At 51.4% G+C, this 24879-nt stretch overlaps 4 protein-coding genes across 15 annotated transcripts in view; 2 read left to right on the top strand and 2 right to left on the bottom strand.

Moving 5' to 3' along the window:
* The window catches only part of LOC147247057 (uncharacterized), a 36373-nt gene extending 34162 nt beyond the window's left edge, over positions 1–2211 (bottom strand). The window contains exon 1 of the mRNA XM_086180905.1: positions 1988–2211. The gene's annotated coding sequence lies outside the window, so the exon portion shown is untranslated. The remainder of the gene's footprint in view (positions 1–1987) is intronic.
* Positions 2212–6641: 4430 nt separating this feature from the next.
* LOC147247056 (very long chain fatty acid elongase 6-like) lies at positions 6642–10342 on the top strand. Of its 4 annotated transcripts, none has more exons than XM_086180664.1 (5): positions 6903–7225; positions 7331–7459; positions 7756–7887; positions 8699–8850; positions 8938–10342. In XM_086180664.1, the coding sequence occupies exons 2-5, from the start codon at positions 7407–7409 to the stop codon at positions 9366–9368; spliced, it is 768 nt and encodes a 255-aa protein (XP_086036790.1). In that variant the 5' UTR covers positions 6903–7225; positions 7331–7406; the 3' UTR covers positions 9369–10342. The 4 variants fall into 4 exon arrangements, with proteins under 4 accessions (XP_086036787.1, XP_086036790.1, XP_086036789.1 ...); XM_086180663.1 differs by having other exon boundaries at positions 7328–7459; XM_086180662.1 differs by having other exon boundaries at positions 7313–7459.
* Positions 10237–14453, bottom strand: aifm2 (AIF family member 2, ferroptosis suppressor). 3 transcript variants are annotated; one of them, XM_086180658.1, is made up of 10 exons: positions 14370–14453; positions 13786–13962; positions 13263–13378; positions 12465–12584; positions 12249–12341; positions 12065–12173; positions 11842–11994; positions 11267–11380; positions 10914–11114; positions 10237–10843 (listed from the first exon to the last, which is right to left on the bottom strand). In XM_086180658.1, the coding sequence occupies exons 2-10, from the start codon at positions 13958–13960 to the stop codon at positions 10689–10691; spliced, it is 1236 nt and encodes a 411-aa protein (XP_086036784.1). In that variant the 5' UTR covers positions 13961–13962; positions 14370–14453; the 3' UTR covers positions 10237–10688. The 3 variants fall into 3 exon arrangements, with proteins under 3 accessions (XP_086036784.1, XP_086036786.1, XP_086036785.1); XM_086180660.1 differs by lacking the exon at positions 12465–12584; XM_086180659.1 differs by lacking the exon at positions 11267–11380 and having other exon boundaries at positions 10238–10843.
* A 2759-nt stretch (positions 14454–17212) lies between these two features.
* Positions 17213–24879, top strand: part of ninl (ninein-like) — a 32322-nt gene continuing 24655 nt past the window's right edge. For 5 of the 7 annotated variants that reach the window (XM_086180604.1, XM_086180607.1, XM_086180605.1 and 2 more), the window contains exons 1-4: positions 17213–17374; positions 18153–18367; positions 22824–22920; positions 23260–23462. In XM_086180604.1, coding sequence (XP_086036730.1) covers positions 18185–18367; positions 22824–22920; positions 23260–23462 — 483 coding nt within the window. In that variant the 5' untranslated portion in view covers positions 17213–17374; positions 18153–18184. Of the gene's footprint in view, positions 17375–17437; positions 17636–18152; positions 18368–22823; positions 22921–23259; positions 23463–24879 lie in introns of those variants that run through there. The other 2 variants (XM_086180601.1, XM_086180602.1) reach the window with 2 other exon arrangements.

Here is a 24879-nt window from a genome sequence, read left to right as displayed (position 1 = left end):
TTTGTCACTAAGAAAGTTCAGTAGGATATTCTGGGTTCTATTAGGTTCTTGTGGTCATTGAAGGTTCACTAAATGTTTGGCATGATGTAGAGGTTACAGGCGTCCTTTTCAAAAGTTACAGCTAAACAACAGCAGCTGTTCTATCCCTGGTTTAATGATCCTTTGAATGTTTCCTCATGATGATGCTGTAACTCCTGAGAACACTACTCTCTCATTTTATTACGATTATTAATAAATCATATCATTTATTTTGCATGATAAAATAAAACAGTAAAAAAAAAGCGAAATAAAAGCAGACTGTTTAGGTGCGATGCAAAACAGCCCAGGATGCTCGTAAGAGAATCTCACCTCAGAATGGAGTACAAATACAGAACCCTACAGGATCAATAGACTACAATTTGCTAGCCAATATGAAGTAGCAGGAACATAAAATAAATGAAATAAGTAAAGAATGTATGGAGAGAGTATGATCATGTGCGCTTGTGTGTGTGTGTCAACCAGTAACAACTTCAAAGTTGAGTGAGAAGGTTTTTCTAGTCAGAGAAGCTCTCCTGCTGTGTGGCGCTGTGAGCCAGCAGACGCCAACTGACGGGGAGTTTGATTCGTCTAATAATAGATGAGGAAAAGCAGCTTGAGAAGAGTTCAGGTGAGAAAATGAGAGCTGCAGATCAGCAGGTTCCAGCAGCCAAGAACACACGGTCAACACACGCTGGGACTCAACACACTGGCCGTTTTACTGTCTCTTAATGAAAAACGAGAAATTGAAAAAAATCAATACATCATCCAATACTCTAAATCAGAATCTGTGTCATCCAACCGCCCACAACGCTGCCCAATGACCTCATGTTTGTTCCTTAGGATGCTCTGAATGACAGGCTGTTGCTACTGTGTCATGTCTCCAGCCACCAGTAGGGGGTGCTGCTTTACAAACACTGCAGTGGTGGTTTGGTGGAAGTTTCCTGTAGAGAAACGTGCACCAACCATTAAAGCATCACTCAAGGTGTCTGGAATCTGGCAGGTCTGCTGCGCCGCCGTCCATCCGCATCACAGTCACCCTACTGTCCATGCTAATCTGACGACCTGAAGACACAGCGGGACCTCATCTGGTGAGGTTTCACTTTAGAACCAGTTCCATGGAGCTGAACTCAGTGAAGACAATGAGGTGATGGTTGTGGGACGTGGGTTTCTGTCCCCTGGGAACACTACAGCTGATACATGTCTTTGTTCAGCGGCAGAGACGTCAGCATCATCTCAAAGAGGAACTCAAAACTTTTAGCTCATAATAACAACAGTATCACAATACTTCAGGTACAATGACAAAAGTATTTTGATACAGCAATTCTGTAATATTTGAGACAATCCATCTACCACACACCAGGATATCTGCTGTTGAGGAACCGCGTGTTATCATTCAAGAAACTGAACACTGAGACGAAAATAATATCCAACAAAGTGCAGTGTGTCGTAGCATAGAGGACACACACACACACACAATATGATTTATACACAATATATTTGTCATAGTGACCAGCGAAAATGGCGACTTGTTTATAACAGGAGCTGCAGTGATAAAAATATCAATAACTGGTACCAGTGTATTGATAGTGTATCACATGAGGAAGTATCACCAGATACTGCAGTATTGATATTTCACATCTTGTACATTATCGAGTTTTGTTGAACAGCAGCAGGATCCACATCCAGACTGGAAACCGAGTTTATCTCACATTGAACTCTGCCCTCATTGTACAACACACACACACACACACCTTCAAGCTGAGCAACGCTGAGCTCTCACCTGTAAACTTGGATATAGCTATAGGAGAAGAGGTGCTGCAGCAGGTGGTGTGTGCTGTGGTGCTGATTAGTAGTTACAGCTACTTTACCTGGACTCTGCTAATAGGATTCCCCCGCGCACACACACACACACACACACATTAAGAACAACACATATGCAGAACCACAAACATAGCAGCTGTAACCTTACCTGTGTGTCCTCACTGCTGCAGAAACGTCCCCTGAGTTGCCATGGTAACGTCCGTCTCCTCTCTCGTCCCGTCTCTCTCTCTCTCTCTCAGCCTTGTTTTATCCTCCCTCGCCCTCCTCTCTCTCTCACTGAACACTTGTTGTCTGCTGCAGAGTCCACTCATCGTGGATCAACTTCCCTCCTACAGCTCCTCCCCTTCCTCCTCTTCGCCCCTCCTCCTCCTGATTACTCAGGCACTGTCCCCGCCTTTTTCTTCTCAGCAGCCTGCCGGCCAATCCCGTCCTCCCCAGCCCAACGACACTATTCCTCCAACCAATGGCAAAGCAGTTCTGACAGATGGCAGGCACCTGATCTGCAGGCAAAGAGGTGAGGAAGAAAGCAGGTGAGGTGAGAGGAGGAGAGCAGGAGAGCAGGGGAGGAGGTGGGGAGGAGAGGAGGTGGGGAGGAGAGGAGGGTGGTCAGACGTGTCCAGGATCAGGGCGACACACTGAGTCAGTTGTGTTATCTGAGAATGAAACACAACCTCAAATCTGAGGCTTTATGCACGCCCCCAACAGTGATGTCACAAAGCACTACGGTCTGGTTGGGTGAAATGTTCTGACATCATCACCCTCCACCTAACACAGTGGCGCGAGCTGTCAGACGTTCTCTCATCTTGTTTCTGTTAATCGTCAAAGGTGTTGTTGCTCTTCTTTACTGACGAACTGCCAAGTGAAGGCAACAACAGATCACATGGTTTGGTGATTAACCAGAAGTCTTGCAGCCATACAGCATAACGTGGAAGAGTGCTGAGTGTGCTGCCTTCACGGACCGTGGGGATTTTAAAGGCTGACTTGTAATGGTTCTGAATGTCGCTGGAAACCTTTGGAGTCATGCAAGTTCCCGATGCTACAAAACATACAACATACATGTTACATCATGATGTCAGATGAGGCGTGTGCCTCTCGCGGGGATGATGTCACCCAGGATGTGTCTGCTGATCAACATCAGTTTGTTGACTTGAAGTGAACAAAGACAACAAAGTAAATCCTGTATTCACGTTACCTGATTGGTGGAGTGAAGCCAGGGGTCGGCGACCATCGCGTCCTCCATCTTTGCTGCAGCACCAATAAAAAACATGCAGCTTTACTACATCATGAAAACTTGCCCTTAAAACCAGTTAAGATGAAACCAGTGACTGAAGTCTTCTCACCAGCTTGAAGACCAGTTCAGCCTCACTTGTCCAACTTCTTCCTTCATGTGTTTGGTGGCCAGGACGACAGGAAGCGACAGGAGAAGTCGCTGGAGTTCATGTCCAACAGTCCATCCATTTTAAAACAGATGACGCGTCAGTAACACGGGGATCAAACATCTGATGTAGGTTTGGATGGCGAGGAGGTGAGCTCAGGTGTGAGTAGTAGCCATGACGATTACATTCATGTAAAATGAGAGGACTTCCACTTCCTGTTTCCAACCCAGAGCTGATTTGGTCTTCTCACGTGAGAATAAAAATCATCATTGCAGGTCAGGTTGCAGACGTGAGGTGGTTGACGTGGTGAGTGTTGCTGGTGTTGGGGAGAAGCTTCCACGCGATTCACCTCATTTCTGAGCTCCAGGTAGAAGCGAAATACACCAATCTGCGTTTGATTGAACTCTTTAAACGGACACGCGTTCAACCTTCCGCATCCCTCATCACTGATGAGCAGACGCCTCCAGACAACCGCGTCAAGAACCGTTCCAGGGTCCTGCTGGACCCACACAGGTCACGGGAAATCATACCAACGCTGCTGCTGCTGCTGCTTTGTCTCCTGGCGGAGATGTAGAACAGAAAGATGCTTTCCTGCAGCCCTCCCCTGTTCGGACCCCCGCTCTCCTCCCCCGAACCCCCCTCAGAAAGATCCAGGTTTCAACTCAACCTCTTCGTTCTTCAGGCTGCACAGAGTTTTCACCAAAGCCCAACACGTTCTTGGACGTCGACGAGTTACTTCTCAGTTCGGCGTGTGCTAACAGTGGCAGGAAGCTCGCCCGTCGCGGTAACGTCGAATTTCCCAGAAGACTCTCCTCCTGCCGGTCCAGCCAGGACTGAGCAGGGCGGGCGGAGGTTCGGAGGAAACTCCACCACCAGGCAAAGGTTGGAAAAGTGGAAATTTTTTTACCAAAAAACACGTCAGTGGTTGAAATACGGACGCGCCGATTTAACCGGGAGTAGCTAGTTACTCTGGAACAACCTTGAGTCGGACCCCGACGTTGAGAAACTCTGATACATCTGCAGGAACTTTTGAAATCACATAATTTGTAAACAAGTTCCGCGTCACGTCCACTTACCTCCGGGATGTCGTGGCGCTGGCAGCTTCTTATCGACCCACGCAGCTCAGCAACAGCAAGGCGGCCTTGGACTCGATCTGCCGGTGCATCTCACGGTAACAGAGGTGGTACAGTGCGAACCGACGCAGGGTGTAACGGGACGGAGTAACCGTGAGTACCAGTAACGGCTAGCTAAGTTTAGTTACATGCCGATAAGTTGGTGGTGAACCGCGGCCGGAGGCGGCGAGTCCGCCGAGTGTCTTTGCTCACTAACTTCCCTCCTTTTTCTCTCTTCTGCGGGATTCTCTCGTGTTTTAGGCGGTTGCTTGACATTAGTTTACGTTCTCCACGGTGACTCCGACTTCCGCATCGCTTAGGTGACGTAAGATATACGTAGCGTTATGTCGGATAGGACCGCCCACAAGACAAATGGACTATCACTATAATTTATACTATAATTTACATATGGGTATATACATATATATGTATATATACATATGTGTATATTTACATATACATGTATATATACATATATGTATATATACATGTATATGTACATATACATATATGTATATATACATATACATGTATATATACATATATGTATATATACATGTATATGTATATATACATATACATGTATATGTATATATACATGTATATGTATATACACATATACATGTATATACACATATACATGTATATATACATATACATGTATATATACATATATGTATGTGTATATATACATGTATATGTATATGTGTTTGTTCATGAAATGTTGGTGCAGTGGCTCAGAGCACTGACAGAACCAATATATACATGAAAATACATCATCATTCACATCAATAAATATGAAAGAGAAATTAGTGTGAAACTCCAGACTTCTGCCTCAATCATGTTAAGATCATATATTTAGTCCTCATAAAGCCATGGTGACATGTCCATCCTCACTAGTAAGGGTTGCGGGGGGGTGGAGCCTATCCCAGCATCTACAGACGAGAGGCGGGGTTCACCCTGGACAGGTCACCAGTCCATGGCAGGGCCAACCTACAGAGACAAACAACCATTCACACTCACATTCACACCTACAGTCAATTTAGAGAACCAATCAGCCTCGTCCCCAATTGATGTCTTTGGACTGTGGAGGAAGCTGGAGTACCAGAGAGAACCCAGCAGGAACAGGGAGAACATGGAGACTCACCCAGAAAGACCCCGTGCTGCAGCCGGGGCTCCACCCACAACCTTCTTGCTGGGGGCCACAGGGAGGACCACTGCTCCACCCACAACCTTCTTGCTGGGGGCCACAGGGAGGACCACTGCTCCACCCACAACCTTCTTGCTGGGGGGCCACAGGGAGGACCACTGCTCCACCCACAACCTTCTTGCTGGGGGGCCACAGGGAGGACCACTGCTCCACCCACAACCTTCTTGCTGGGGGCCACAGGGAGGACCACTGCTCCACCCACAACCCTCTTGCTGGGGGGTCACAGGGAGGACCACTGCTCCACCCACAACCTTCTTGCTGGGGGCCACAGGGAGGACCACTGCTCCACCCACAACCTTCTTGCTGGGGGCCACAGGGAGGACCACTGCTCCACCCACAACCCTCTTGCTGGGGGGCCACGGTGAGGACCACTGCTCCACCCACAACCTTCTTGCTGGGGGCCACAGGGAGGACCACTGCTCCACCCACAACCTTCTTGCTGGGGGCCACAGTGAGGACCACTGCTCCACCGTGCAGCCCAAGAACGACTTTGATTTTTTTATTTTGTTGCCCACGGGCGGACCCACACACCAGCCAATCAGATGGAGGCAGGAACACACCTGCTGGAATATGTTGATGAGTCTGAACTGGTTTCACTGGATGAGTTCATCTGGTGAACTCTGAGGTCACAATAAAACGATCCATTTTGTACCAGTTATTGATCTATATACTGATTTATTGATCACTGATCAAACACCCTGAATAATCGAATTAATATATGAAAATGAGTAAGTGGGCGGAGCCTCTGATATCAGCACTCTCATCCAGTTGGAGGAGGAATATGTCTCATCAGCAGACAGCTGGAACCTCTGTTGGAGTACGTTTAGTAGTAGTAGTACACATTCAGTACACGCTCGGTACCTACTCAGCACTGCGTTGGTTCTGGTTCTGTGCAGATGAGCAGAGAAGAACCTGCGTGTGCTGACCATCAAGACTACAGAAGGAGGGTCTCCTGTACACAAACGCCACCTTTGTTAGCTCGATTGCAACTGCGGGCTAATGGCGGAAATGTCGCGGTGTTTAAATGTAGTCTGAGCGGGCGGGGCCTGCTGCTCCCCCCATGCGCACATCGCTAATTCTACCTCAGCTGCTGGAATAGGCGGCTGCTCACAGACCACGCCCCTGGAGATAAGCTTTAAAACGGCCGGACACAGGTGAAGCCACACGCGTGAGCGCCCAGGAAGTGCAGGCGGAGGAGCCAAGCCGCACCGAGCCGTCCCACCGGCGAGTGACGTGATGCAGGACAACCGGACGCTGCTCCTCCCGCTGGCGGAATTCGGCTTCGAACGGCGCTTCGATGAGAGAGGAGCGATCCGGTGGATGCAGGCGAACTGGTACCTAACCGAACCGGGACCCCGGGCCCGCTCACACACACCAACACTCACCTGGCACTTCCGGACAGACGCGCTTCGAATTCCGTATTAATATCTGCTTATTTATAATTGGACCGGGAGCCCCGGAGGTTCGGCCGAGACTTGAAACCGCCTTCATGTGGAATGAGGATCCTGACCCGTAGGAACCGCAACCGTAAACCAGTCATGCGGTCACGTTCGTTTGACGGTCCCCAGTGATGTCAGACACATCCGCACGTGCTGACGTCATGATATTGATGTTTTAAAAAATCCGGTATTATCCAAATGGTGCGATTTTCTTCAAGCAGCAGGGGGTGTGAACTTAAGAACATACAGGTGAGTCCTGTTCAGTGACGTCACCTTTGTGATGAGACAGGTTTAGCTCAGACACGCCCACAGACACGCCCTCCTGAAACCCCTCAGGGTCTCTTTAACCAGCAGCTCCCACCTGGAGGGCCGGGCATCGTCACGTGACAGATGGACCGGTTCGGTGTCAAATTTGCCTCAGTTTACATGCATGCGGCTGGGTTGGAACCTTGGACGCCATGTACAGCGACACTGCATTCCATGGTGAGTTTTATTGCAACACAAGTAATGGAGTGCACTGCGGTGTGGGAGGGAGACTGGTGCGGCGTAAACGTGGCTCCTGGCTGCATTGTCACCTGGTGTGGCAGGTCCACTGTTGCACCTGTTAGCTGTTGGCTAGCAGCGCCGTAACAGTAGTGTTTAAAGATGGCGGCTGCGCGTGTCTCATTTGTGAGTAATGCCGTCTGGACGATTGGCGAACATTCTCCACCTGCCAGTTGGTGATTACCCCAGCTTCGTTGAACAGCCTCTGAATGTTCTCTTGGTACTGTCACCTGCAGGAGTGTGTCCATTTTGTTCAGTGCCCTGTACGCCGCCCTGGTGTTTGGAGGTCAGCACTACATGAGGCCCCGCCCCAAAATGAACCTACGGCAACCGCTTATCTTCTGGTCGCTCAGCCTCGCCCTCTTCAGGTAAAGCACATCTTTTAATATGAGCATTGTGAGGCGAGGATGTTTGGAGGCGGCCATGTTGGCTCATCCACCTTCTGACACGGTTGGTTCATCCTGAGTTGATGGAGTCGGTTTGGTTTCCTCGGTTTGGCCAGAACTCAGGTATGAGAGACTCAGGTACCTGAGCAGCGTGGACGTGCTTTAGCCGACAAACACTCCAACCAGACTTCAGTCTCGAACATCAACGCTTGTGCGGACGTGTCCACGGCAGCGCTGCAATCCACTGCAATGATAAACATGAAGCAAATATTTCAGTCTTTTTACACATTGGTGACCACATACTGACACACTGTTACCATGGTAACACATGTAAGATGATCACAGCTCAGGTGTGTGTGGGCACACCTGCAATTCTGTAGGAACAATAGAGCTGTCAATCAGCTTGAAACAGATGTGCTCACCACTGACCGCAGCTTGCCACGGTCGTCCTGTCAGCGCCCTCTGCTGGACTTATTCAAGATTGGTCTTCTGCTTACATTCCGCGCTCCCCATACGTGAGCTGGCTCTTGTACTCCGTTACTGGTGTTCATTAATTTCACGTCTCATGTTGTCAGACATCGCAAGGAGAACCGGTCCAGTTAGCCGCTGACATGAGGCTAGCTAATGGTGCACTAGACTGTTTTCTCTGGTCCAGATTGTCAGTGTCCTGGAGCTGCGCCGTGAAACGCTGCAAGCGCCAACCTGCAGCGCGAGGACGCAGCGCCAGTCATCTCAGTGACTCTTAACTGTAGGAAGTTTCTTTCTGCCTTCATCCTACACGTTTCTTGTCTAGTATCGTTGGCGCCGCCCGCACCGCATCCTACATGTTTCATGTCCTGAGCAGCAGCGGCTTCAGAAGGTCCATCTGTGACCAGAGCTTCTACCATGGACCTGTCAGCAAGTTCTGGGCCTACGCCTTCGTCCTGAGCAAAGGTCCAGAGCTGGGTGGGTTCAGATCCACACATGGAACACGGGCACCCGTTCACTCTCCCTGCAGTCAGCTGACCAATCTGCCGTATGGTTTGTTTGCAGGTGACACAGCGTTCATCGTGCTGCGGAAGCAGAAGCTCCTGTTCCTGCATTGGTACCATCACATCACCGTGCTGCTCTACTCCTGGTACTCCTACAAAGACATGGTGGCGGGTGGCGGCTGGTTCATGACCATGAACTACAGCGTTCATGCACTCATGTACAGCTACTATGTGGCACGCGCTGCTGGCATGCATGTGCCCCGATCCTTCGCCATGGTCATCACCAGCACTCAGATCTTGCAGATGGCCATGGGACTGACAGTGAGTGGGCTGGTGTACCTGTGGCTGGAGCACGGCGACTGTCCCTCACACCTGGACAACATCGCCTGGGCGGTGCTCATGTACCTCAGCTACCTGCTGCTCTTCTCCAACTTCTTCTACCATACATACCTGAGCCGCTGCACCAAGCACAAGGACACCAAGATGGAGTAGAGGGGCAGATTTCACAGCGGCAAACAATGACCTTTGACCTCTGTACATTCTGGATCCCAGTGTTTCCACCTGACTTCTAAAGTCCTGGTTCCTGTCAGCCCGGACCCTTGCATCAGTTTGGACCTCATGTTCAATTATTTATCCATCACCTTGGAGCGGTGAAGATGGATCACTCACCCACGTCAGATGGCATCTCGTCTCAGCTGAGACACTTTCATCTCCTTGGAAATGCTGTGCACATGAAACCAGTCCACCTGCTCGTACTGGTTTGCCACACCTCTCCCCAGGATCTGATCAGGTGACAGCTGATCTTTAAAGCTCCGCCCACTGGTTCATTATGTCTGCACTCGACCTTCAGGAACTGGTTAGTGATCATTCAGGAAGGGCAGGGCTTTAAAACCAGGTTCTTGGCAACGCCAGCATCTGGAAGCTGCTGACACGTTGAATGATTCTTGAATCGACTCGTCTCACCTGAATCTGACTTCTGCAGTTTGACTGATTGCACCTGAAGACTTGTGGAGCTTTTTAATGGCTTCATGTTTGTCTAAAGGTGTGAGAGTGACAAAGCTTCACTTGAGCTCTTCATTACTTATCAAGATGAAGTCAAACAAGGAAGCAAGTGGTGGCCAGTGTGTCAGGTCGCCATGGTAACAGGATTCTTATCATCTGAGATGTTCAGCTGAGAAATGAGTTGTGCTTCTGATCGATGACAGATTGAATCTGAGGTCCAGGGAAGCCGTCGCCTCCTCCTCCTCTGATGATGATGTCACTCATCTCGATCACTAAATGAATATTTATGAATTTTACCATTGTTCTGCACCAGAGTTCCAGTTCTGTTTCACCAAAGTTGTTAGTTTTGTTTTGAAGGAAACGCGAGCAGGTGTGATGATGGCAGGGTTTCCATGTTTCAAATTTTATTTCTTTTGGAAAAAAGATACGAATAAAGTCACCATTTTTTATTTTTCCCCTTCTGAGGTTGAGTTCTTCAGGGTGGGGTTCCGTCGTCGTCTGGCCTTCAAAGATTCTATACGTAGTCACTTCTACAATATTTGGTTCACAATCTGCTTTATTTAGTGACTCGTTGCCATTTCCAAGTTACTTTCCTCCTGGTGTTGGAAACAGCTGATTGGCTGACATCTGAGCACAAGATTTTAACTGACAAACAGAACCGAATCCTGCCGGACGAGACTCATCCGGTGCTGAAGCAAAGATGACAGGACTGAGTCTGGAGTAAACATGTCTATCGAGTTGAAATCATTTCAGTCCCGTGTAAACAAACGATCTGAATATGTAATGATGGTGCGTAACCACGGCGACGCCTCAGTGGGGTTGATTCTGCTGCATCTCCCTCCAGCTCTTCCACAGCAGCAGATCTCGGCTCTTACCCAGAGCCACCAGCCACCGCGGCAGGCGCAGCCCGTTGAACTGCCCCACGCCGTCGTCCTGGCCCATCGCCAGCAACATGGTCACATTACCTTGCAAAAAGCATTATCATGTGAGGATGGTGTTGCCTGGCAACCAGCAATTATCAGGTGGGGTGCTTACCTGTGCGATAGGAAGTAAGTGGCCTCCCACTCAGACTGCTGGCAATGTTGCTAACGGCGACAGCAGCATGCAGGCTGGCATGGTACGCCAGCTTGGGTTCCCTGATGTTGTTGCAGTCCCCTACAGCGTAAACGTTGGAGAAGCCTTCTACCTGCAGATGCTCATTCACCTTGAGAGCGCCGTTGGCTGCCAGGCTGCCAGCTGGGAAGGAACAGCTCAGATTAACAGCTCTGTGACTGATGAGGCGTCACTGACACTGAGGGCAGAGCACTGGTCCTGTGGCGCCACCAGCAGGTCAACATATTCATGTCTCAGTCTGATGACACATATCTGTCACATCTAGATGACATCACCAGCACCGCAGCAGCAGAGTGACGCTTCCCTAGGAAAGACGATGAGCACGAGTGTCTTCAGACGAGGACGCCGCCCCTCCTGGTGCTGAAGTTGAATCTGCCAGTTTGGCCTCTCTGATGTTTTTAGAACAAAGGAACAAAGACATTTTTGCTGAAATTGTTCAAATGCAACTTCCTGCGCTCGATCAGAATTCCATTCAGAAACCATAATTTCAAAGGTTGTTAGCTTGTTGTCATGGTGATGGACCCGACAAATCACGGTCATACTTGGTCTAAATCACAACATTGTTTCAGCATAACCTTTGATCCATTTATTACAATTAAAATGGTCAAATCTACGTTGATGTCATGACCCAGATACGATGGCGCCCCTGGGACCTCCTCAAGCATGAGACAGTGAGCTGCTTGTTGAGTCATGATGCTGCTGCTCTTCTCTTGAGAGGAGGGTAAATATCTGGAGGTTGATGAGTGTGTGGTCGCAGCAGCAACACAGAAAACCCTGAATGAACGTAAAGTGAATCCTGTGGCGTGATGGCCTTTAAGGTCGGTATCTCTGATTGGTTGATGAGACTCACTGAAGCCCGAGTGGTACGCGGCTGAGTTGACCTTGAGTCCGGTGCAGCTGATGATCAGGTCTGTGGTCAGTTTGGTTCCTTTATCCGTAATGACCACCATGTTCTTGTGGGTCATGTTGAGCTGCAGCTCTGACAGGTTAGAAACCTTCTGACCTGAAACAAAAAGCTCTGCTTTATTGCGTGCACACACGCGCACACACACACACACACACACACACCTTACCCAGCAGCAACTCCACCCCTTTCTCCAGCAGAACCTCCTTGGCTTGCTGCCTCACACTGGGTTGCAGCTCTGAGTCGGCCAGGCCGATCCTGGCGTGGATCAGAACCACCTGAACAGGATGAAAGGAGATGTCAGCGAACATGATGGCCAAAGGTCAGAGGTCATGGTGTCCAAAACTGATCACCTTCTTATCTGGATACTCTGTCTTGACTTCAGCTGCCATCTCCACACCGGTTGACCCTCCACCCACTACCAGCACAGAGTCAGCAGACTGAACCTGACACAAACACACAAGCGCGCATGCACACACACACACACACGCACACACACACGCACACACACACGCACACACAGTGTGTGTTGGAGTCCCTGCAAGCTGTTAATGTATTCATGATGGTACCTGTTTGACAAAATCCTCGTAAGTCTGAATGGCGCTCTGGTATGATGCAATGGTGTTGAACTTCCCAGGGAAGGGTCCATCGGTCCCAGTGCACAGGATGAGGTGGGAGTACTGGATCAGCTGTTCACCACAACAACCAATCAGCACCATCATCAGACACACGTGAGCCTCCAGGGAGGTTTGTTCCTCTACTTTGATAGAACAGCTGTCTAGCAAAGGTGAATCTGGGTTCTGTTCATCACAGATTGGACCAGAACTGAAGCCAGAACCAGAACCACCATGTTTGATGCTGAAACTGAGAATGAAGAGATGATGTCACCGGAGATGAGGAGACCAACACACCTGTCAGTCTTTCACCTGTCAATCATTTCCCACTAATAACTAGGAGAAATGTGATTGACAGGAGGAGTATACATTCTCAGTGTGACATCATTTCCTGTCCCCTTTGTTACTGACAGCTTTTATCAGAGTTCCACCTCAGTAATGGAGTTCTATTTTTACTACGAAGAAGCTGAAGGATCTAAGATGGCCGTTCTGTAGTCCATCTACAGAACATTGTAGTTCCATGAGGCAGACGCACGTCAGCAACATGGCCGTCGCTTCATCACGTTGGTTAGTGAGTGTCATCAGGTTCAGCGCCGCCGTCCTCTTCTCCTGACTCCTTATCTGTTCTCCTGTCCACCTTCACTTGACCCCTGACCTTTCCGTCAAAGTCGAGGGCTGAATCGCAGTAGAAGTTACTGCTACTGGTATCATGTCTGGCAGTAGTACTGCTCCAGCTAGCAGTTAGAGTAGTACCTTCCCTCCTTGCAGGATGACTGTCTGTCTGTCGGCATCGACTCGCTCCACTCGACCTTGAACAAAACTGTCTCCGAAGGTTTTGGCATATGGGATGAAGGTCCTCAGAGCAAAGCCTATGGGAGGTCAAAGGTCACATAGCAGGCTGCTTATGATTGGCTGATGAAATTCTTCTATCGCAGACGACACTTCTTGGTTTACAGTTGTTGAAACGTAAAATAAAAGAACGCGTTATTTCAAGTTATTATAAAAGTTCAGTTTAGACAGAAAAAAAGAATGGAGTCAAATTTATAGAAACAAAGAATCAGATGAGACATTTTTAAACATCCAAACATGAAAAAAATAGATTTGATATTTTGTAATTTTGTTGTGACGTTTTGTTAAAATATGAAAATAAAATAAATGAAAAACAAACAAACTCATCACGAAATTAAAATCAATTAAAAACTTAATGCTTCTGCTCAGAAATTAAAGAATATCTTCAAGTCAAAGGTTCTTCTAAATAAAGGGGGGGGGGGCATACCGGGCTGCACGGACGCTCGCAGCGCCGCCACGTTGTGATGGAAGGCGTCTCTGACGTCAATCAGAGTGAAACGAATCCCGCGAGACTTCAGCTGCTGAGCGGCGGCGATGCCCCCGAACCCACCGCCGACCACCACCACATGAGCGCCCTCTGGCGACGAGGCCTGGCTCCCCATGACTGCGCACACACACCCACCCAGCCAGCCAGCCAGCCAGCCAGCCAGCCAGCCAGCCACACACACACACACACACACACACACACACACACACACAGCCAGCCAGCCAGCCAGCCAGCCAGACACACACACACACACACACACACACACACCCAGCCAGCCAGCCAGCCAGCCAGACACACACACACACACACACACACACACACACACACACACACACACACACACACACACACACACACACACACACACACACACACAGTTACTTTCACACCCTGGTGTGAGAACTACGTCCACATCCGAAGGTCTTGAGTTCGGGGATTCAACGAGCTGCTCGGAAACGATCCGTGTCGACGACCACAGCGTCGTGTCATCCCAGGTAGTAATCAGCTGACTAACGTGAACTCACCTGCGGCAGCGTCTCCCTCCTCTGCGTCTCCTTGTTTCGGCGAGTTTCAAAGTTTCAGAGCGTCTTCCGCGCCACGCCCTTCTGATGTCATAGCCTTCCGCCAATCACAGTCGCGACTTCCTCACTATGCAGGGCGGGCTCTCCTGATATCTTCAGTTGCTGTGGGAATTAAGAGTTTCGATCTTGTTGTCGGTCGTCTTTTTTATTTTTTCTTCATGTTTTTGTTTCACGACACATGCAATACACAGCACATCCCGCACTATTTACAAATGTGCAGTCATTTACAAAGAAAAAATAGTCAGGGTATCTCTGACAAGTTCATGTCCTACATCCTAGAATTCCTAAGGCTTCACATATTTGCACGGTTGTGATTGCTTTTTGGTTCTTGAGTCCTGCCAGTGCCCCAATATCATGTCTGAATTCCATTAAAATTGTTGAAAACGTGTTTTTTTCCAAATCATTTTGATTTGTGCACATGAAATTTTCCAAATAATATAAAAAGGTTTAACAAAAAAAAATCACCTTGCATTCAAAACTTCTCTCAAAGTACAAAATAATGTCTTTCATATTAAACCGTGGTTCCCATTCGGTCTTTCACAAATCTCTCCAAATCCATCCAGAACAGTTGAACGTAAGGACGATGGTAAAATTAATGAATCTCAGTTTCTGGTTCAGTTTTACAAAGTACACACATTTCATCCATTCCTCTAAATCTTGACAGTATTTTTTGACTGGGTAAACCCTATGAACAATTTTAGTTCTTCTTATTGGTGACACAACATTTTTTTATTTGTAGTCCATACTAATTTCCATTCAATGTTTTGAATTTTTGCTTCCCAGAAAGCCTTAATAGAGGGAATTGATGTTTCCTGATGTAATGTAACTTCCTATCGGTTAGGGTTGAGCCTCCCAGCGTTGTGGCCGATGTGAAATGAAGACCTCCATCTAAGGGTTCACATCCCCGGACCAGACTCAAAATCCCTGAAGGCATCGCATCAAAGACAGTAGCTATTCCTTTGGAGTAACTGGAATCCCATATTTTCCTAAAAATTCTGTGTACGACAATAAATTTCTATCTCTATTTAACAATTGTGTCACCATCAAGATACCATTTTTCACCCAGCCATCAAAGTAAATAGATTTATTCTTGTATTTGAGATATCTGTTATTCCAAATCAAATATTTATGAGGAGAAGAGTTGTGTTTGTAGGCCAGCTGAGCTCTCCTGAGCGCGCTGGCTCCTCAGTGACGTCATCGTTCTCGTCTGGTCGGTGTGTATTTCTGTCTTCTTGCCAGTCCTCAGCAGACGCGACGCTTCTGTCTGGACGTGAAGTCGAACCCTGAACCAACAGGAAACTGTTCAGGAAGGAAGTATCTCAGGTGGTTGGCTTGGTTCTGTCCTGCTCAGTCCAGCAGAGGTCAAAATCCAGAAATCCTGCCTCCCCACTCGAGGCTCGTTTCAGCATCAAGGAGTCTGAAGGGACGAGAAGAAGGGAAAGAAAAAGATAAGGCCTCCTGGGCTCCTGGGCCTCCTGGGCCTCCTGGGCTCCTGGGCTCCTGGGCCTCCTGGCCTCCTGGCCTCCCGGGCTCCTGAGCCTCCTGGCCTCCTGGGCTCCTGGCCTCCTGGGCCTCCTGGCCTTCTGGCCTCCTGGGCCTCCTGGGCCTCCTGGGCCTCCTGGCCTTCTGGACTCCTGGCCTCCCAGGCTCCTGGGCTCCTGGGCCTCCTGGGCTCCTGGGCCTCCTGGGCCTCCTGGCCTCCTGGCCTCCTGGGCTCCTGGGCTCCTGGCCTCCTGGGCCTCCTGGCCTTCTGGCCTCCTGGGCTCCTGGGCCTCCTGGGCCTCCTGGCCTTCTGGACTCCTGGCCTCCCAGGCTCCTGGGCTCCCGGGCTCCTGGGCCTCCTGGGCTCCTTGGCCCCAACTCAGCTGGACTTCATCTCTCACCTGGAGAAGAAGCACATCTGCTGCTGTCACCTCACCTTTCAGGTAAAATCCCCATATTTGCTGCTTTCATTTTCAGACGTGAACTAAACGTCACTCAGGAGCTTCAGGTCTTCTTGTGGTGTCAGTCTCAGCTGACGGATCTCCCAGGATCAAAACTCAAATTTGTCAACTGAAGTTCCAGTGCGTTTATTTTGGAAAGCTTTTTGTCAGAGGACCGACGGACCTGCCCCGCCCCTCGGCCGCACAGCCACGCCCATTTCTTCGCCCTGTTCCGCGGTCTGCAGTCGGAAAATGAGACTGGGTCTGTCAGCGCCCTCTGGCGGTGGAACTCTACACTGCATCATCGTTCACTCAGCTGGCGAAGCACTACAAACCAGAAAATGTACATGATTCATTTCAAAATAAAGCACAGCCTGGGCATGTTCATCGAGACAGGAAGAAAAAGCAGCACAGAGGCTTTACTCTTCACAAATCAGCAACTCCGAGTTTAAAGGAGGATTGCAGACATCAAGCCTGTGCTACGTTTCCCAGTAATTCCAGTAAGCGCTGGTCTGAGCCAGTGCCAGTAACTTTAGAGCCGCTCAGCGAGTTTGTGCTTCTTCATATCGAGGAAGTTGACAGGAGCCTCTTCACCCGTCCGTGTCGTTGGTTTGAGATGATTTATACCCCCTTAGTTTAACTATTATTATTGTTGTTGTTGTTATTATTATTATCATCGTTACTATTATCATTGTTATGATAATAGTAACGATGATAATAATAACAATAATAATAATAATATAATACTTAAAATGTGTATGTAGCCTCTTTATGTTCCTGTGGTTTCACTTCACCACAGTGAATTCCCTGAGTTGCACATTTAAACACGCTTTATTTTGCTAACCCAGACCGGAAGTAGCGGTATTCGTATGGCGAGCGGTTCCCGGTCGGAGGCACTCTGCCCCGTTACTCTCGTTTCATGGTGGTAGAATAACGGCAAACCGTCCGGTGCTTGTGGAATCATTGATGGAGGAAACGTGAAGTTTTACCGGGGCATCGGGAGCGGAGGGCTCAGCGTTTCCAGCGGTAAAAAACTCACAACTAGTCAAGCTCTGAACTTATCGGTAACTTATTTTCGTCACCGGACTGACAAACTTCCTAGCTGCGAGGTTAACCGGCGGTACCGAGCAGGAGTGGGCAGAGTTCGTGGTCGTACGTGTTTTGAGGACCCGCGAGCTCTTTGTTCCTGCGGCTCGCGACTCCGTTCCCATGGTGAAGCTTCGTTACCTCGCGAGACTCACGGCGGCACCGGTGACTGGTCAGTGGTCACCAGTCACTAATCACTCGGTAGTTCGTTTCACCTGATGGACTTGAAGCAGTTGGAGGCGCTTTTACTAACCAGAACCACGTTGTTACTGACCGAGTTGTTTCTGTTGTGGAATACAGAGGCAGAGGGATGGAGGAGGGGGACAGAGGGAGGGATGAGGAGGGAGAGGGGGACAGAGGGAGGGATGAGGAGGGAGAGGGGGACAGAGGGAGGGATGAGGAGGGAGAGGGGGACAGAGGGAGGGATGAGGAGGGAGAGGGGGACAGAGGGAGGGATGAGGAGGGAGAGGGGGACAGAAGGAGGGATGAGGAGGGAGAGGGGGACAGAGGGAGGGATGAGGAGGGAGAGGGGGACAGAGGGAGGGATGAGGAGGGAGAGGGGGACAGAAGGAGGGATGGATTCTGACTGCCATCTTTACCTCCTTTATAATAGTTCATTGATTAACAAAAAACCCCCAGATAAATCACCAATGGGAATTCCCATGATGCTTTGCCTTGACGACCTCTTAATCCTCACTAAATATCTTTGTTTCTCCAGTGGGTGTTGGCACTGCAGCGTGATGCGCTGGGATGGAGGAGGTGGAGCACAGTCGCTATGTCGCCCAGTTGAAGGCGGAGTTCGACAGCTGTGACACAACATCCACTGGCTTCCTGGACCGAGATGAGCTGACGGTGCTCTGCAGGAAACTACACCTGGAGGCTCACCTGCCACTGCTGCTGGACTCACTACTGGGAGACGGTCACTACGCACGGGTACCCCCACCCACACAAACACAAGCAGGCTGCATGGATACCACGTCTACTAGGGTTTTGGCTGTGAAAGTATAGTACAACCCAACCCATGTTCACTGATTCAGATTCAGATGACTTTATTTATTCCCGAGGGGCAATTAAAGATGGTGTTGGTGTAGGAGCCCTGGTGTCAGTGCTCGGGTGTAGGTGCCCTGGTATGGGGTTAGTGCCAGGGTGTAGGTGCCCTGGTGTCAGTTCCAGGGTGTAGGAGCCCTGGTGTCAGTGCTCGGGTGTAGGTGCCCTGGTATGGGGTTAGTGCTAGGGTGTAGGTGCCCTGGTGTCAGTGCTAGGGTGTAGGTGCCCTGGTGTCAGTGCGAGGGTGTAGGTGCCCTGGTATGGGGTTAGTGCCAGGGTGTAGGTGCCCTGGTGTCAGTGCTAGGGTGTAGGAGCCCTGGTGTCAGTGCTCGGGTGTAGGTGCCCTGGTATGGGGTTAGTGCTAGGGTGTAGGTGCCCTGGTGTCAGTGCTAGGGTGTAGGTGCCCTGGTGTCAGTGCGAGGGTGTAGGTGCCCTGGTATGGGGTCAGTGCTAGGGTGTAAGTGCCCTGGGGTCAGTACTAGGGTGTAGGCGCCCTGGGGTTAGTGCTACGGTGTAGGTGCCCTGGTGTCAGTGCTAGGGTGTAGGTGCCCTGGTGTAAGTGCTAGGGTGTAGGTGCCCTGGTATGGGGTCATTGCTAGGGTGCAGGTGCCCTGGGGTCAGTGCTAGGGTGTAGGCGCCCTGGTGTCAGTGCTAGGGTGTAGGCGCCCTGGGGTCAGCGCTAGGGTGTAGGTGCCCTGGTATGGGGTCAGTACTAGGATGTAGGCGCCCTGGGGTTAGTGCTACGGTGTAGGTGCCCTGGTGTCAGTGCTAGGGTGTAGGTGCCCTGGTATGGGGTCATTGCTAGGGTGCAGGTGCCCTGGGGTCAGTGCTAGGGTGTAGGCGCCCTGGGGTCAGCGCTAGGGTGTAGGTGCCCTGGTGTCAGTGCTAGGGTGTAGGTGCCCTGGTGTCAGTGCTAGGGTGTAGGTGCCCTGGTATGGGGTCAGTGCTAGGGTGTAGGTGCCCTGGTGTCAGTGCTAGGGTGTAGGTGCCCTGGTGTCAGTGCTAGGGTGTAGGTGCCCTGGTGTCAGTGCTAGGGTGTAGGTGCCCTGGTATGGGGTCAGTGCTAGGGTGTAGGTGCCCTGGTGTCAGTGCTAGGGTGTAGGTGCCCTGGGGTCAGTGCTAGAATGTAGGTGCCCTGGTGTCAGTGCTAGGGTGTAGGTGCCCTGGTGTCAGCGCTAGGGTGTAGGCGCCCTGGTATGGGGCAGTGCTAGGGTGTAGGTGCCCTGGTATGGTGCAGTGCTAGGGTGTAGGTGCCCTGGTATGCCCTGGTATGGGGCAGTGCTAGGGTGTAGGCGCCCTGGTGTCAGTGCTAGGGTGTAGGTGCCCTGGTATGGGGCAGTGCTAGGGTGTAGGTGCCCTGGTATGGTGCAGTGCTAGGGTGTAGGTGCCCTGGTATGGGGCAGTGCTAGGGTGTAGGTGCCCTGGTGTCAGTGCTCGGGTGTAGGTGCCCTGGTATGGGGCAGTGCTAGGGTGTAGGCGCCCTGGTGTCAGTGCTAGGGTGTAGGTGCCCTGGTATGGGGCAGTGCTAGGGTGTAGGCGCCCTGGTATCAGTGCTAGGGTGTAGGCGCCCTGGTGTCAGTGCTAGGGTGTAGGTGCCCTGGTGTCAGTGCTAGGGTGTAGGCGCCCTGGTATGGGGCAGTGCTAGGGTGTAGGTGCCCTGGTATGGGGCAGTGCTAGGGTGTAGGTGCCCTGGTATGGGGCAGTGCTAGGGTGTAGGCGCCCTGGTGTCAGTGCTAGGGTGTAGGTGCAGTATGGGGCAGTGCGAGGGTGTAGGTGCCCTGGAATGGGGCAATGCTAGGGTGTAGGTGCAGTATGGGGCAGTGCGAGGGTGTAGGTGCCCTGGTATGGGGCAGTGCTAGTGTGTAGGTGCAGTATGGGGCAGTGCTAGGGTGTAGTTGCCCTGGTGTCAGTGCAAGGGTGTAGGTGCCCTGGTATGGGGTCAGTGCTAGGGTGTAGGCGCCCTGGGGTTAGTGCTATGGTGTAGGTGCCCTGGTATGGGGCAGTGCAAGGGTGTAGGTGCCCTGGAATGGGGCAGTGCTAGGGTGTAGGTGCAGTATGGGGCAGTGCTAGGGTGTAGGTGCAGTATGGGGCAGTGCTAGGGTGTAGGTGCCCTGGTATGGGGCAGTGCAAGGGTGTAGGTGCCCTGGTATGGGGCAGTGCTAGGGTGTAGGTGCAGTATGGGGCAGTGCGAGGGTGTAGGTGCCCTGGTATGGGGCAGTGCTAGGGTGAAGGCGCCCTGGTATGGGGCAGTGCTAGGGTGTAGGTGCAGTATGGGGCAGTGCTAGGGTGAAGGCGCCCTGGTGTCAGTGCTAGGGTGTAGGCGCCCTGGGGTCAGCGCTAGGGTGTAGGTGCCCTGGTATGGGGTCAGTACTAGGATGTAGGCGCCCTGGGGTTAGTGCTACGGTGTAGGTGCCCTGGTGTCAGTGCTAGGGTGTAGGTGCCCTGGTATGGGGTCATTGCTAGGGTGCAGGTGCCCTGGGGTCAGTGCTAGGGTGTAGGCGCCCTGGGGTCAGCGCTAGGGTGTAGGTGCCCTGGTGTCAGTGCTAGGGTGTAGGTGCCCTGGTGTCAGTGCTAGGGTGTAGGTGCCCTGGTATGGGGTCAGTGCTAGGGTGTAGGTGCCCTGGTGTCAGTGCTAGGGTGTAGGTGCCCTGGTGTCAGTGCTAGGGTGTAGGTGCCCTGGTGTCAGTGCTAGGGTGTAGGTGCCCTGGTATGGGGTCAGTGCTAGGGTGTAGGTGCCCTGGTGTCAGTGCTAGGGTGTAGGTGCCCTGGGGTCAGTGCTAGAATGTAGGTGCCCTGGTGTCAGTGCTAGGGTGTAGGCGCCCTGGTGTCAGTGCTAGGGTGTAGGTGCAGTATGGGGCAGTGCGAGGGTGTAGGTGCCCTGGTATGGGGCAGTGCTAGGGTGTAGGTGCAGTATGGGGCAGTGCTAGGGTGTAGGTGCCCTGGTATGGGGCAGTGCGAGGGTGTAGGTGCCCTGGTATGGGGCAGCGCTAGGGTGTAGGTGCTGTATGGGGCAGTGCTAGGGTGAAGGTGCCCTGGTGTCAGTGCTAGGGTGTAGGTGCCCTGGTATGGGGCAGTGCTAGGGTGTAGGTGCCCTGGTATGGGGCAGTGCTTGAGTGAAGGTGCAGTATGGGGCAGTGCTAGGGTGTAGGCGCCCTGGTGTCAGTGCTAGGGTGTAGGCACCCTGGTGTCAGTGCTAGGGTGTAGGTGCCCTGGTATGGGGCAGTGCTAGGGTGTAGGTGCAGTATGGGGCAGTGCTAGGGTGTAGGTGCCCTGGTATGGGGCAGTGCTAGGGTGTAGGTGCAATATGGGGCAGTGCTAGGGTGTAGGTGCAGTATGGGGCAGTGCTAGGGTGTAGGTGCAGTATGGGGCAGTGCTCGGGTGTAGGCGCCCTGGTGTCAGTGCTAGGGTGTAGGCGCCCTGGTATGGGGCAGTGCTAGGGTGTAGGTGCCCTGGTATGGGGCAGTGCTAGGGTGTAGGCGCCCTGGTGTCAGTGCTAGGGTGTAGGTGCTGTATGGGGCAGTGCTCGGGTGTAGGTGCAGTATGTGGCAGTGCTAGTGTGTAGGTGCTGTATGGGGCAGTGCTAGGGTGTAGGTGCAGTATGGGGCAGTGCTAGGGTGTAGGCTGTGTATGGGGCAGTGCTAGGGTGTAGGTGCAGTATGGGGCAGTGCTAGGGTGTAGGTGCTGTATGGGGCAGTGCTAGGGTGTAGGTGCAGTATGGGGCAGTGCTAGGGTGTAGGTGCTGTATGGGGCAGTGCTCGGGTGTAAGTGCAGTATGGGGCAGTGCTAGGGTGTAGGTGCAGTATGGGGCAGTGCTAGGGTGTAAGTGCAGTATGGGGCAGTGCTAGGGTGTAGGTGCTGTATGGGGCAGTGCTAGGGTGTAGGTGCAGTATGGGGCAGTGCTCGGGTGTAAGTGCAGTATGGGGCAGTGCTAGGGTGTAGGTGCTGTATGGGGCAGTGCTAGGGTGTAGGTGCAGTATGGGGCAGTGCTAGGGTGTAAGTGCAGTATGGGGCAGTGCTAGGGTGTAAGTGCAGTATGGGGCAGTGCTAGGGTGTAGGTGCTGTATGGGGCAGTGCTAGGGTGTAGGTGCTGTATGGGGCAGTGCTAGGGTGTAGGTGCAGTATGGGGCAGTGCTAGGGTGTAGGTGCAGTATGGGGCAGTGAGTACACCAAGCCTGACTCCTCCAGCCCTGATGGGGCCGCGGTTAAAATGATATTTGTGACATTTTTTCTTAAAGTTGTGAAATCAACAGGAAATAAATAAGCAGTGAAGCACCTGGCTCTGCTGCCCCCTGCTGGTCAACCAGAGAAATCTCTAAATGGATCTTGTGTCTCTGACCTTCAGGTGAACTTTGAGGAGTTCAAAGAAGTCTTGGTGGTGGTTTTGTCTCGCTCTCTGGATGTGAGCACGTCGGAGGAAGACAGCAGCTACCTGGATCCAGGTGAGACACGCAGGAGCTTGAACCTCTGACATTTTTCCTGTTATTGATCGCATCATGTTATTGACTGACTGACTGCCAGGTCCCAGTCAGCTCTGCTCTGACCGACGAATATTAGAGACAGGAAATCAATTCTTCTTCTATGATGTGAAACAGCAGCCTAAGACCACACAGGAAGTTGTCTTGCACTTCCACCGACTGAATGACAAATGAATCTTAAACTGACACTTGCAGAAAACATGGCTGCCTGAGAGCACCTGATCATGTGACACTGGCAGTGGTTGCGGCTGTGGTGACAGAGACGTTCCTTATCCAGTAACTTCAGCGTCTTTGTTCCTGCAGTCGTCCCAGAGGAGGAGAAGCCAAAATTTGTAAAAGGGGCGAAGCGTTATGGCCGACGCTCTCGTCCTGACAGCCAGCCGGATGCTGCATTGACCTGTGACTCAGGGGACTCGTCCCCATCCAGAACCGAGGCGCCAGACACGTCCCCACCGGGTCTCCGCAGGGCCAAACTGCGACGATCGACATCTTTGGAGAGCGTGGAGGTGAGAAGGCCAACTGACATCTTAGATGACGACATGCTGAAAAGTGTTGAAGGAACCTTGTGGTCCTGATTGCGTCATCCAACATCATTCACTGCCGTGGTATCTGGGTCATGACATCATCAACACTGTGTTGTCTGGGTCATGACATCATCAACATGGATCTGGCTGACAGCAGCTTTATGCTGTTTTTCATGTGTGCTGCCATGACAACAAGCTTACAACAAAGCTTGGAGACTGTACACACACACAAAAACAAACACACACACACACACACACACACACACACACACACACACACACACACACACCCTTGTACTTATATCTTTGTAAAGACTTTCATTGATGTAATACATTCCCTAACCCCTAACCAGAACCTGACCCTTAAACCAAGTCTTGACCTTCAAAGACCCTTTGAAGATGTGAGGACCAGCTAAAATGTCCTCACTTTCCAAACTCTGTTTGGTTAAATACGTGTTCTTGTCCTCAGTATGTAGCAAGTACAAGAACACACACACTCACATACACACACAGGCTAGTGGTAGGTGATGTCCATCTCAAATATCCTGCGATTCTGCTGTGCTGCTGCAGTTTCTGCAGTTGAGGTTGTGAATACCTGAGAGGGGAGGAGGGGGAGGGGGAGGGAGGAGTCTGCCGTTTCAGGGCATCGGGAGGTTGTTCAGGAAGTGGGATGTTTAGGAATGTGGCTGCTGGCAGACGCCAGTGCTGCTGCAGCTGCAGATCAAAGCTCCCGTGTTCCTCAGCTGCGTTGGTGCAGATATGAATGCTGCAGCTGCAAATCTAACACGTGTGGTCGGCGAGACGCCACCGGGTAGCTGCCAGCCGGGTAGCTGCCAGCCGGCTAGCTGCCAGCCGGGTAGCTGCCAGCCGGCTAGCTGCCAGCCGGGTAGCTGCCAGCCGGCTAGCTGGCAGCCGGGTAGCTGCTAGCCGGGTAGCTGCCAGTTGGGACATTTTGGTGTGGTCAGGCTCTGCTGGTGTTGTCCATGTCCTCAGGAATCTTGTGTCAGGCCCCGGTGTTGATCTTCTTACCTGTGGTTCCTCTTGAGGCCAGAAACCTGCAGACATGCAGTGACACTGGAAGCACCGGGGGGGGGGGGGGGTTCTGTTCTTGTGAAACCGTACCTCAGTTGTGTTTTCTGAGCAACAGGTGGGAATTGCAGGTGTGACGTCATCCTCCTCCATCAGTGTCCTGTCTGAGCCGTGGAGGCGTTCTGGGAGAAAATGTTCCTTACAAAACAAAAGACTGCTGCACTGGTGAGCTGATGGGTTCTTATTTTGGCGTCCATGTTTGGCTACAGCAACCCACCTCACACTCACAGTGCCGCGGTCGTGATGACAGTGCTTGTGCGAGCTTTTCACTCTCATTTCTGACGGGAAAAAGGTGTGTGTGTGCGAAATG

The sequence above is a fragment of the Aulostomus chinensis genome, chromosome 16, assembly GCF_037954235.1.
Source record: "Aulostomus chinensis isolate RoL2024-O1b breed Wild chromosome 16, RoL_Achi_v1.0, whole genome shotgun sequence".
NCBI classification, from domain to species: domain Eukaryota; kingdom Metazoa; phylum Chordata; class Actinopteri; order Syngnathiformes; family Aulostomidae; genus Aulostomus; species Aulostomus chinensis.
Note: the sequence above shows the minus strand (reverse complement) of the source record. Positions and strands in the feature narration are given on the sequence as shown.

Bases quoted from the DNA above. Each gene is read 5' to 3' on its own strand.
- LOC147247056 (XM_086180661.1), top strand. From the start codon at position 6,774: ATGCAGGACAACCGGACGCTGCTCCTCCCGCTGGCGGAATTCGGCTTC. The intron at 6,872-7,755 runs GTACCTAACCGA...TGTCACCTGCAG, and splicing joins CGGTGGATGCAGGCGAACTG to GAGTGTGTCCATTTTGTTCA. The intron at 8,851-8,937 runs GTGGGTTCAGAT...GTTTGTTTGCAG, and splicing joins GAGCAAAGGTCCAGAGCTGG to GTGACACAGCGTTCATCGTG.
- aifm2 (XM_086180658.1), bottom strand. From the start codon at position 13,960: ATGGGGAGCCAGGCCTCGTCGCCAGAGGGCGCTCATGTGGTGGTGGTC. The intron at 13,379-13,785 runs GTATGCCCCCCC...GACCTCCCATAG, and splicing joins GCGAGCGTCCGTGCAGCCCG to GCTTTGCTCTGAGGACCTTC. The intron at 11,381-11,841 runs GTGAGTCTCATC...TAAAAACATCAG, and splicing joins CGCGTACCACTCGGGCTTCA to AGAGGCCAAACTGGCAGATT.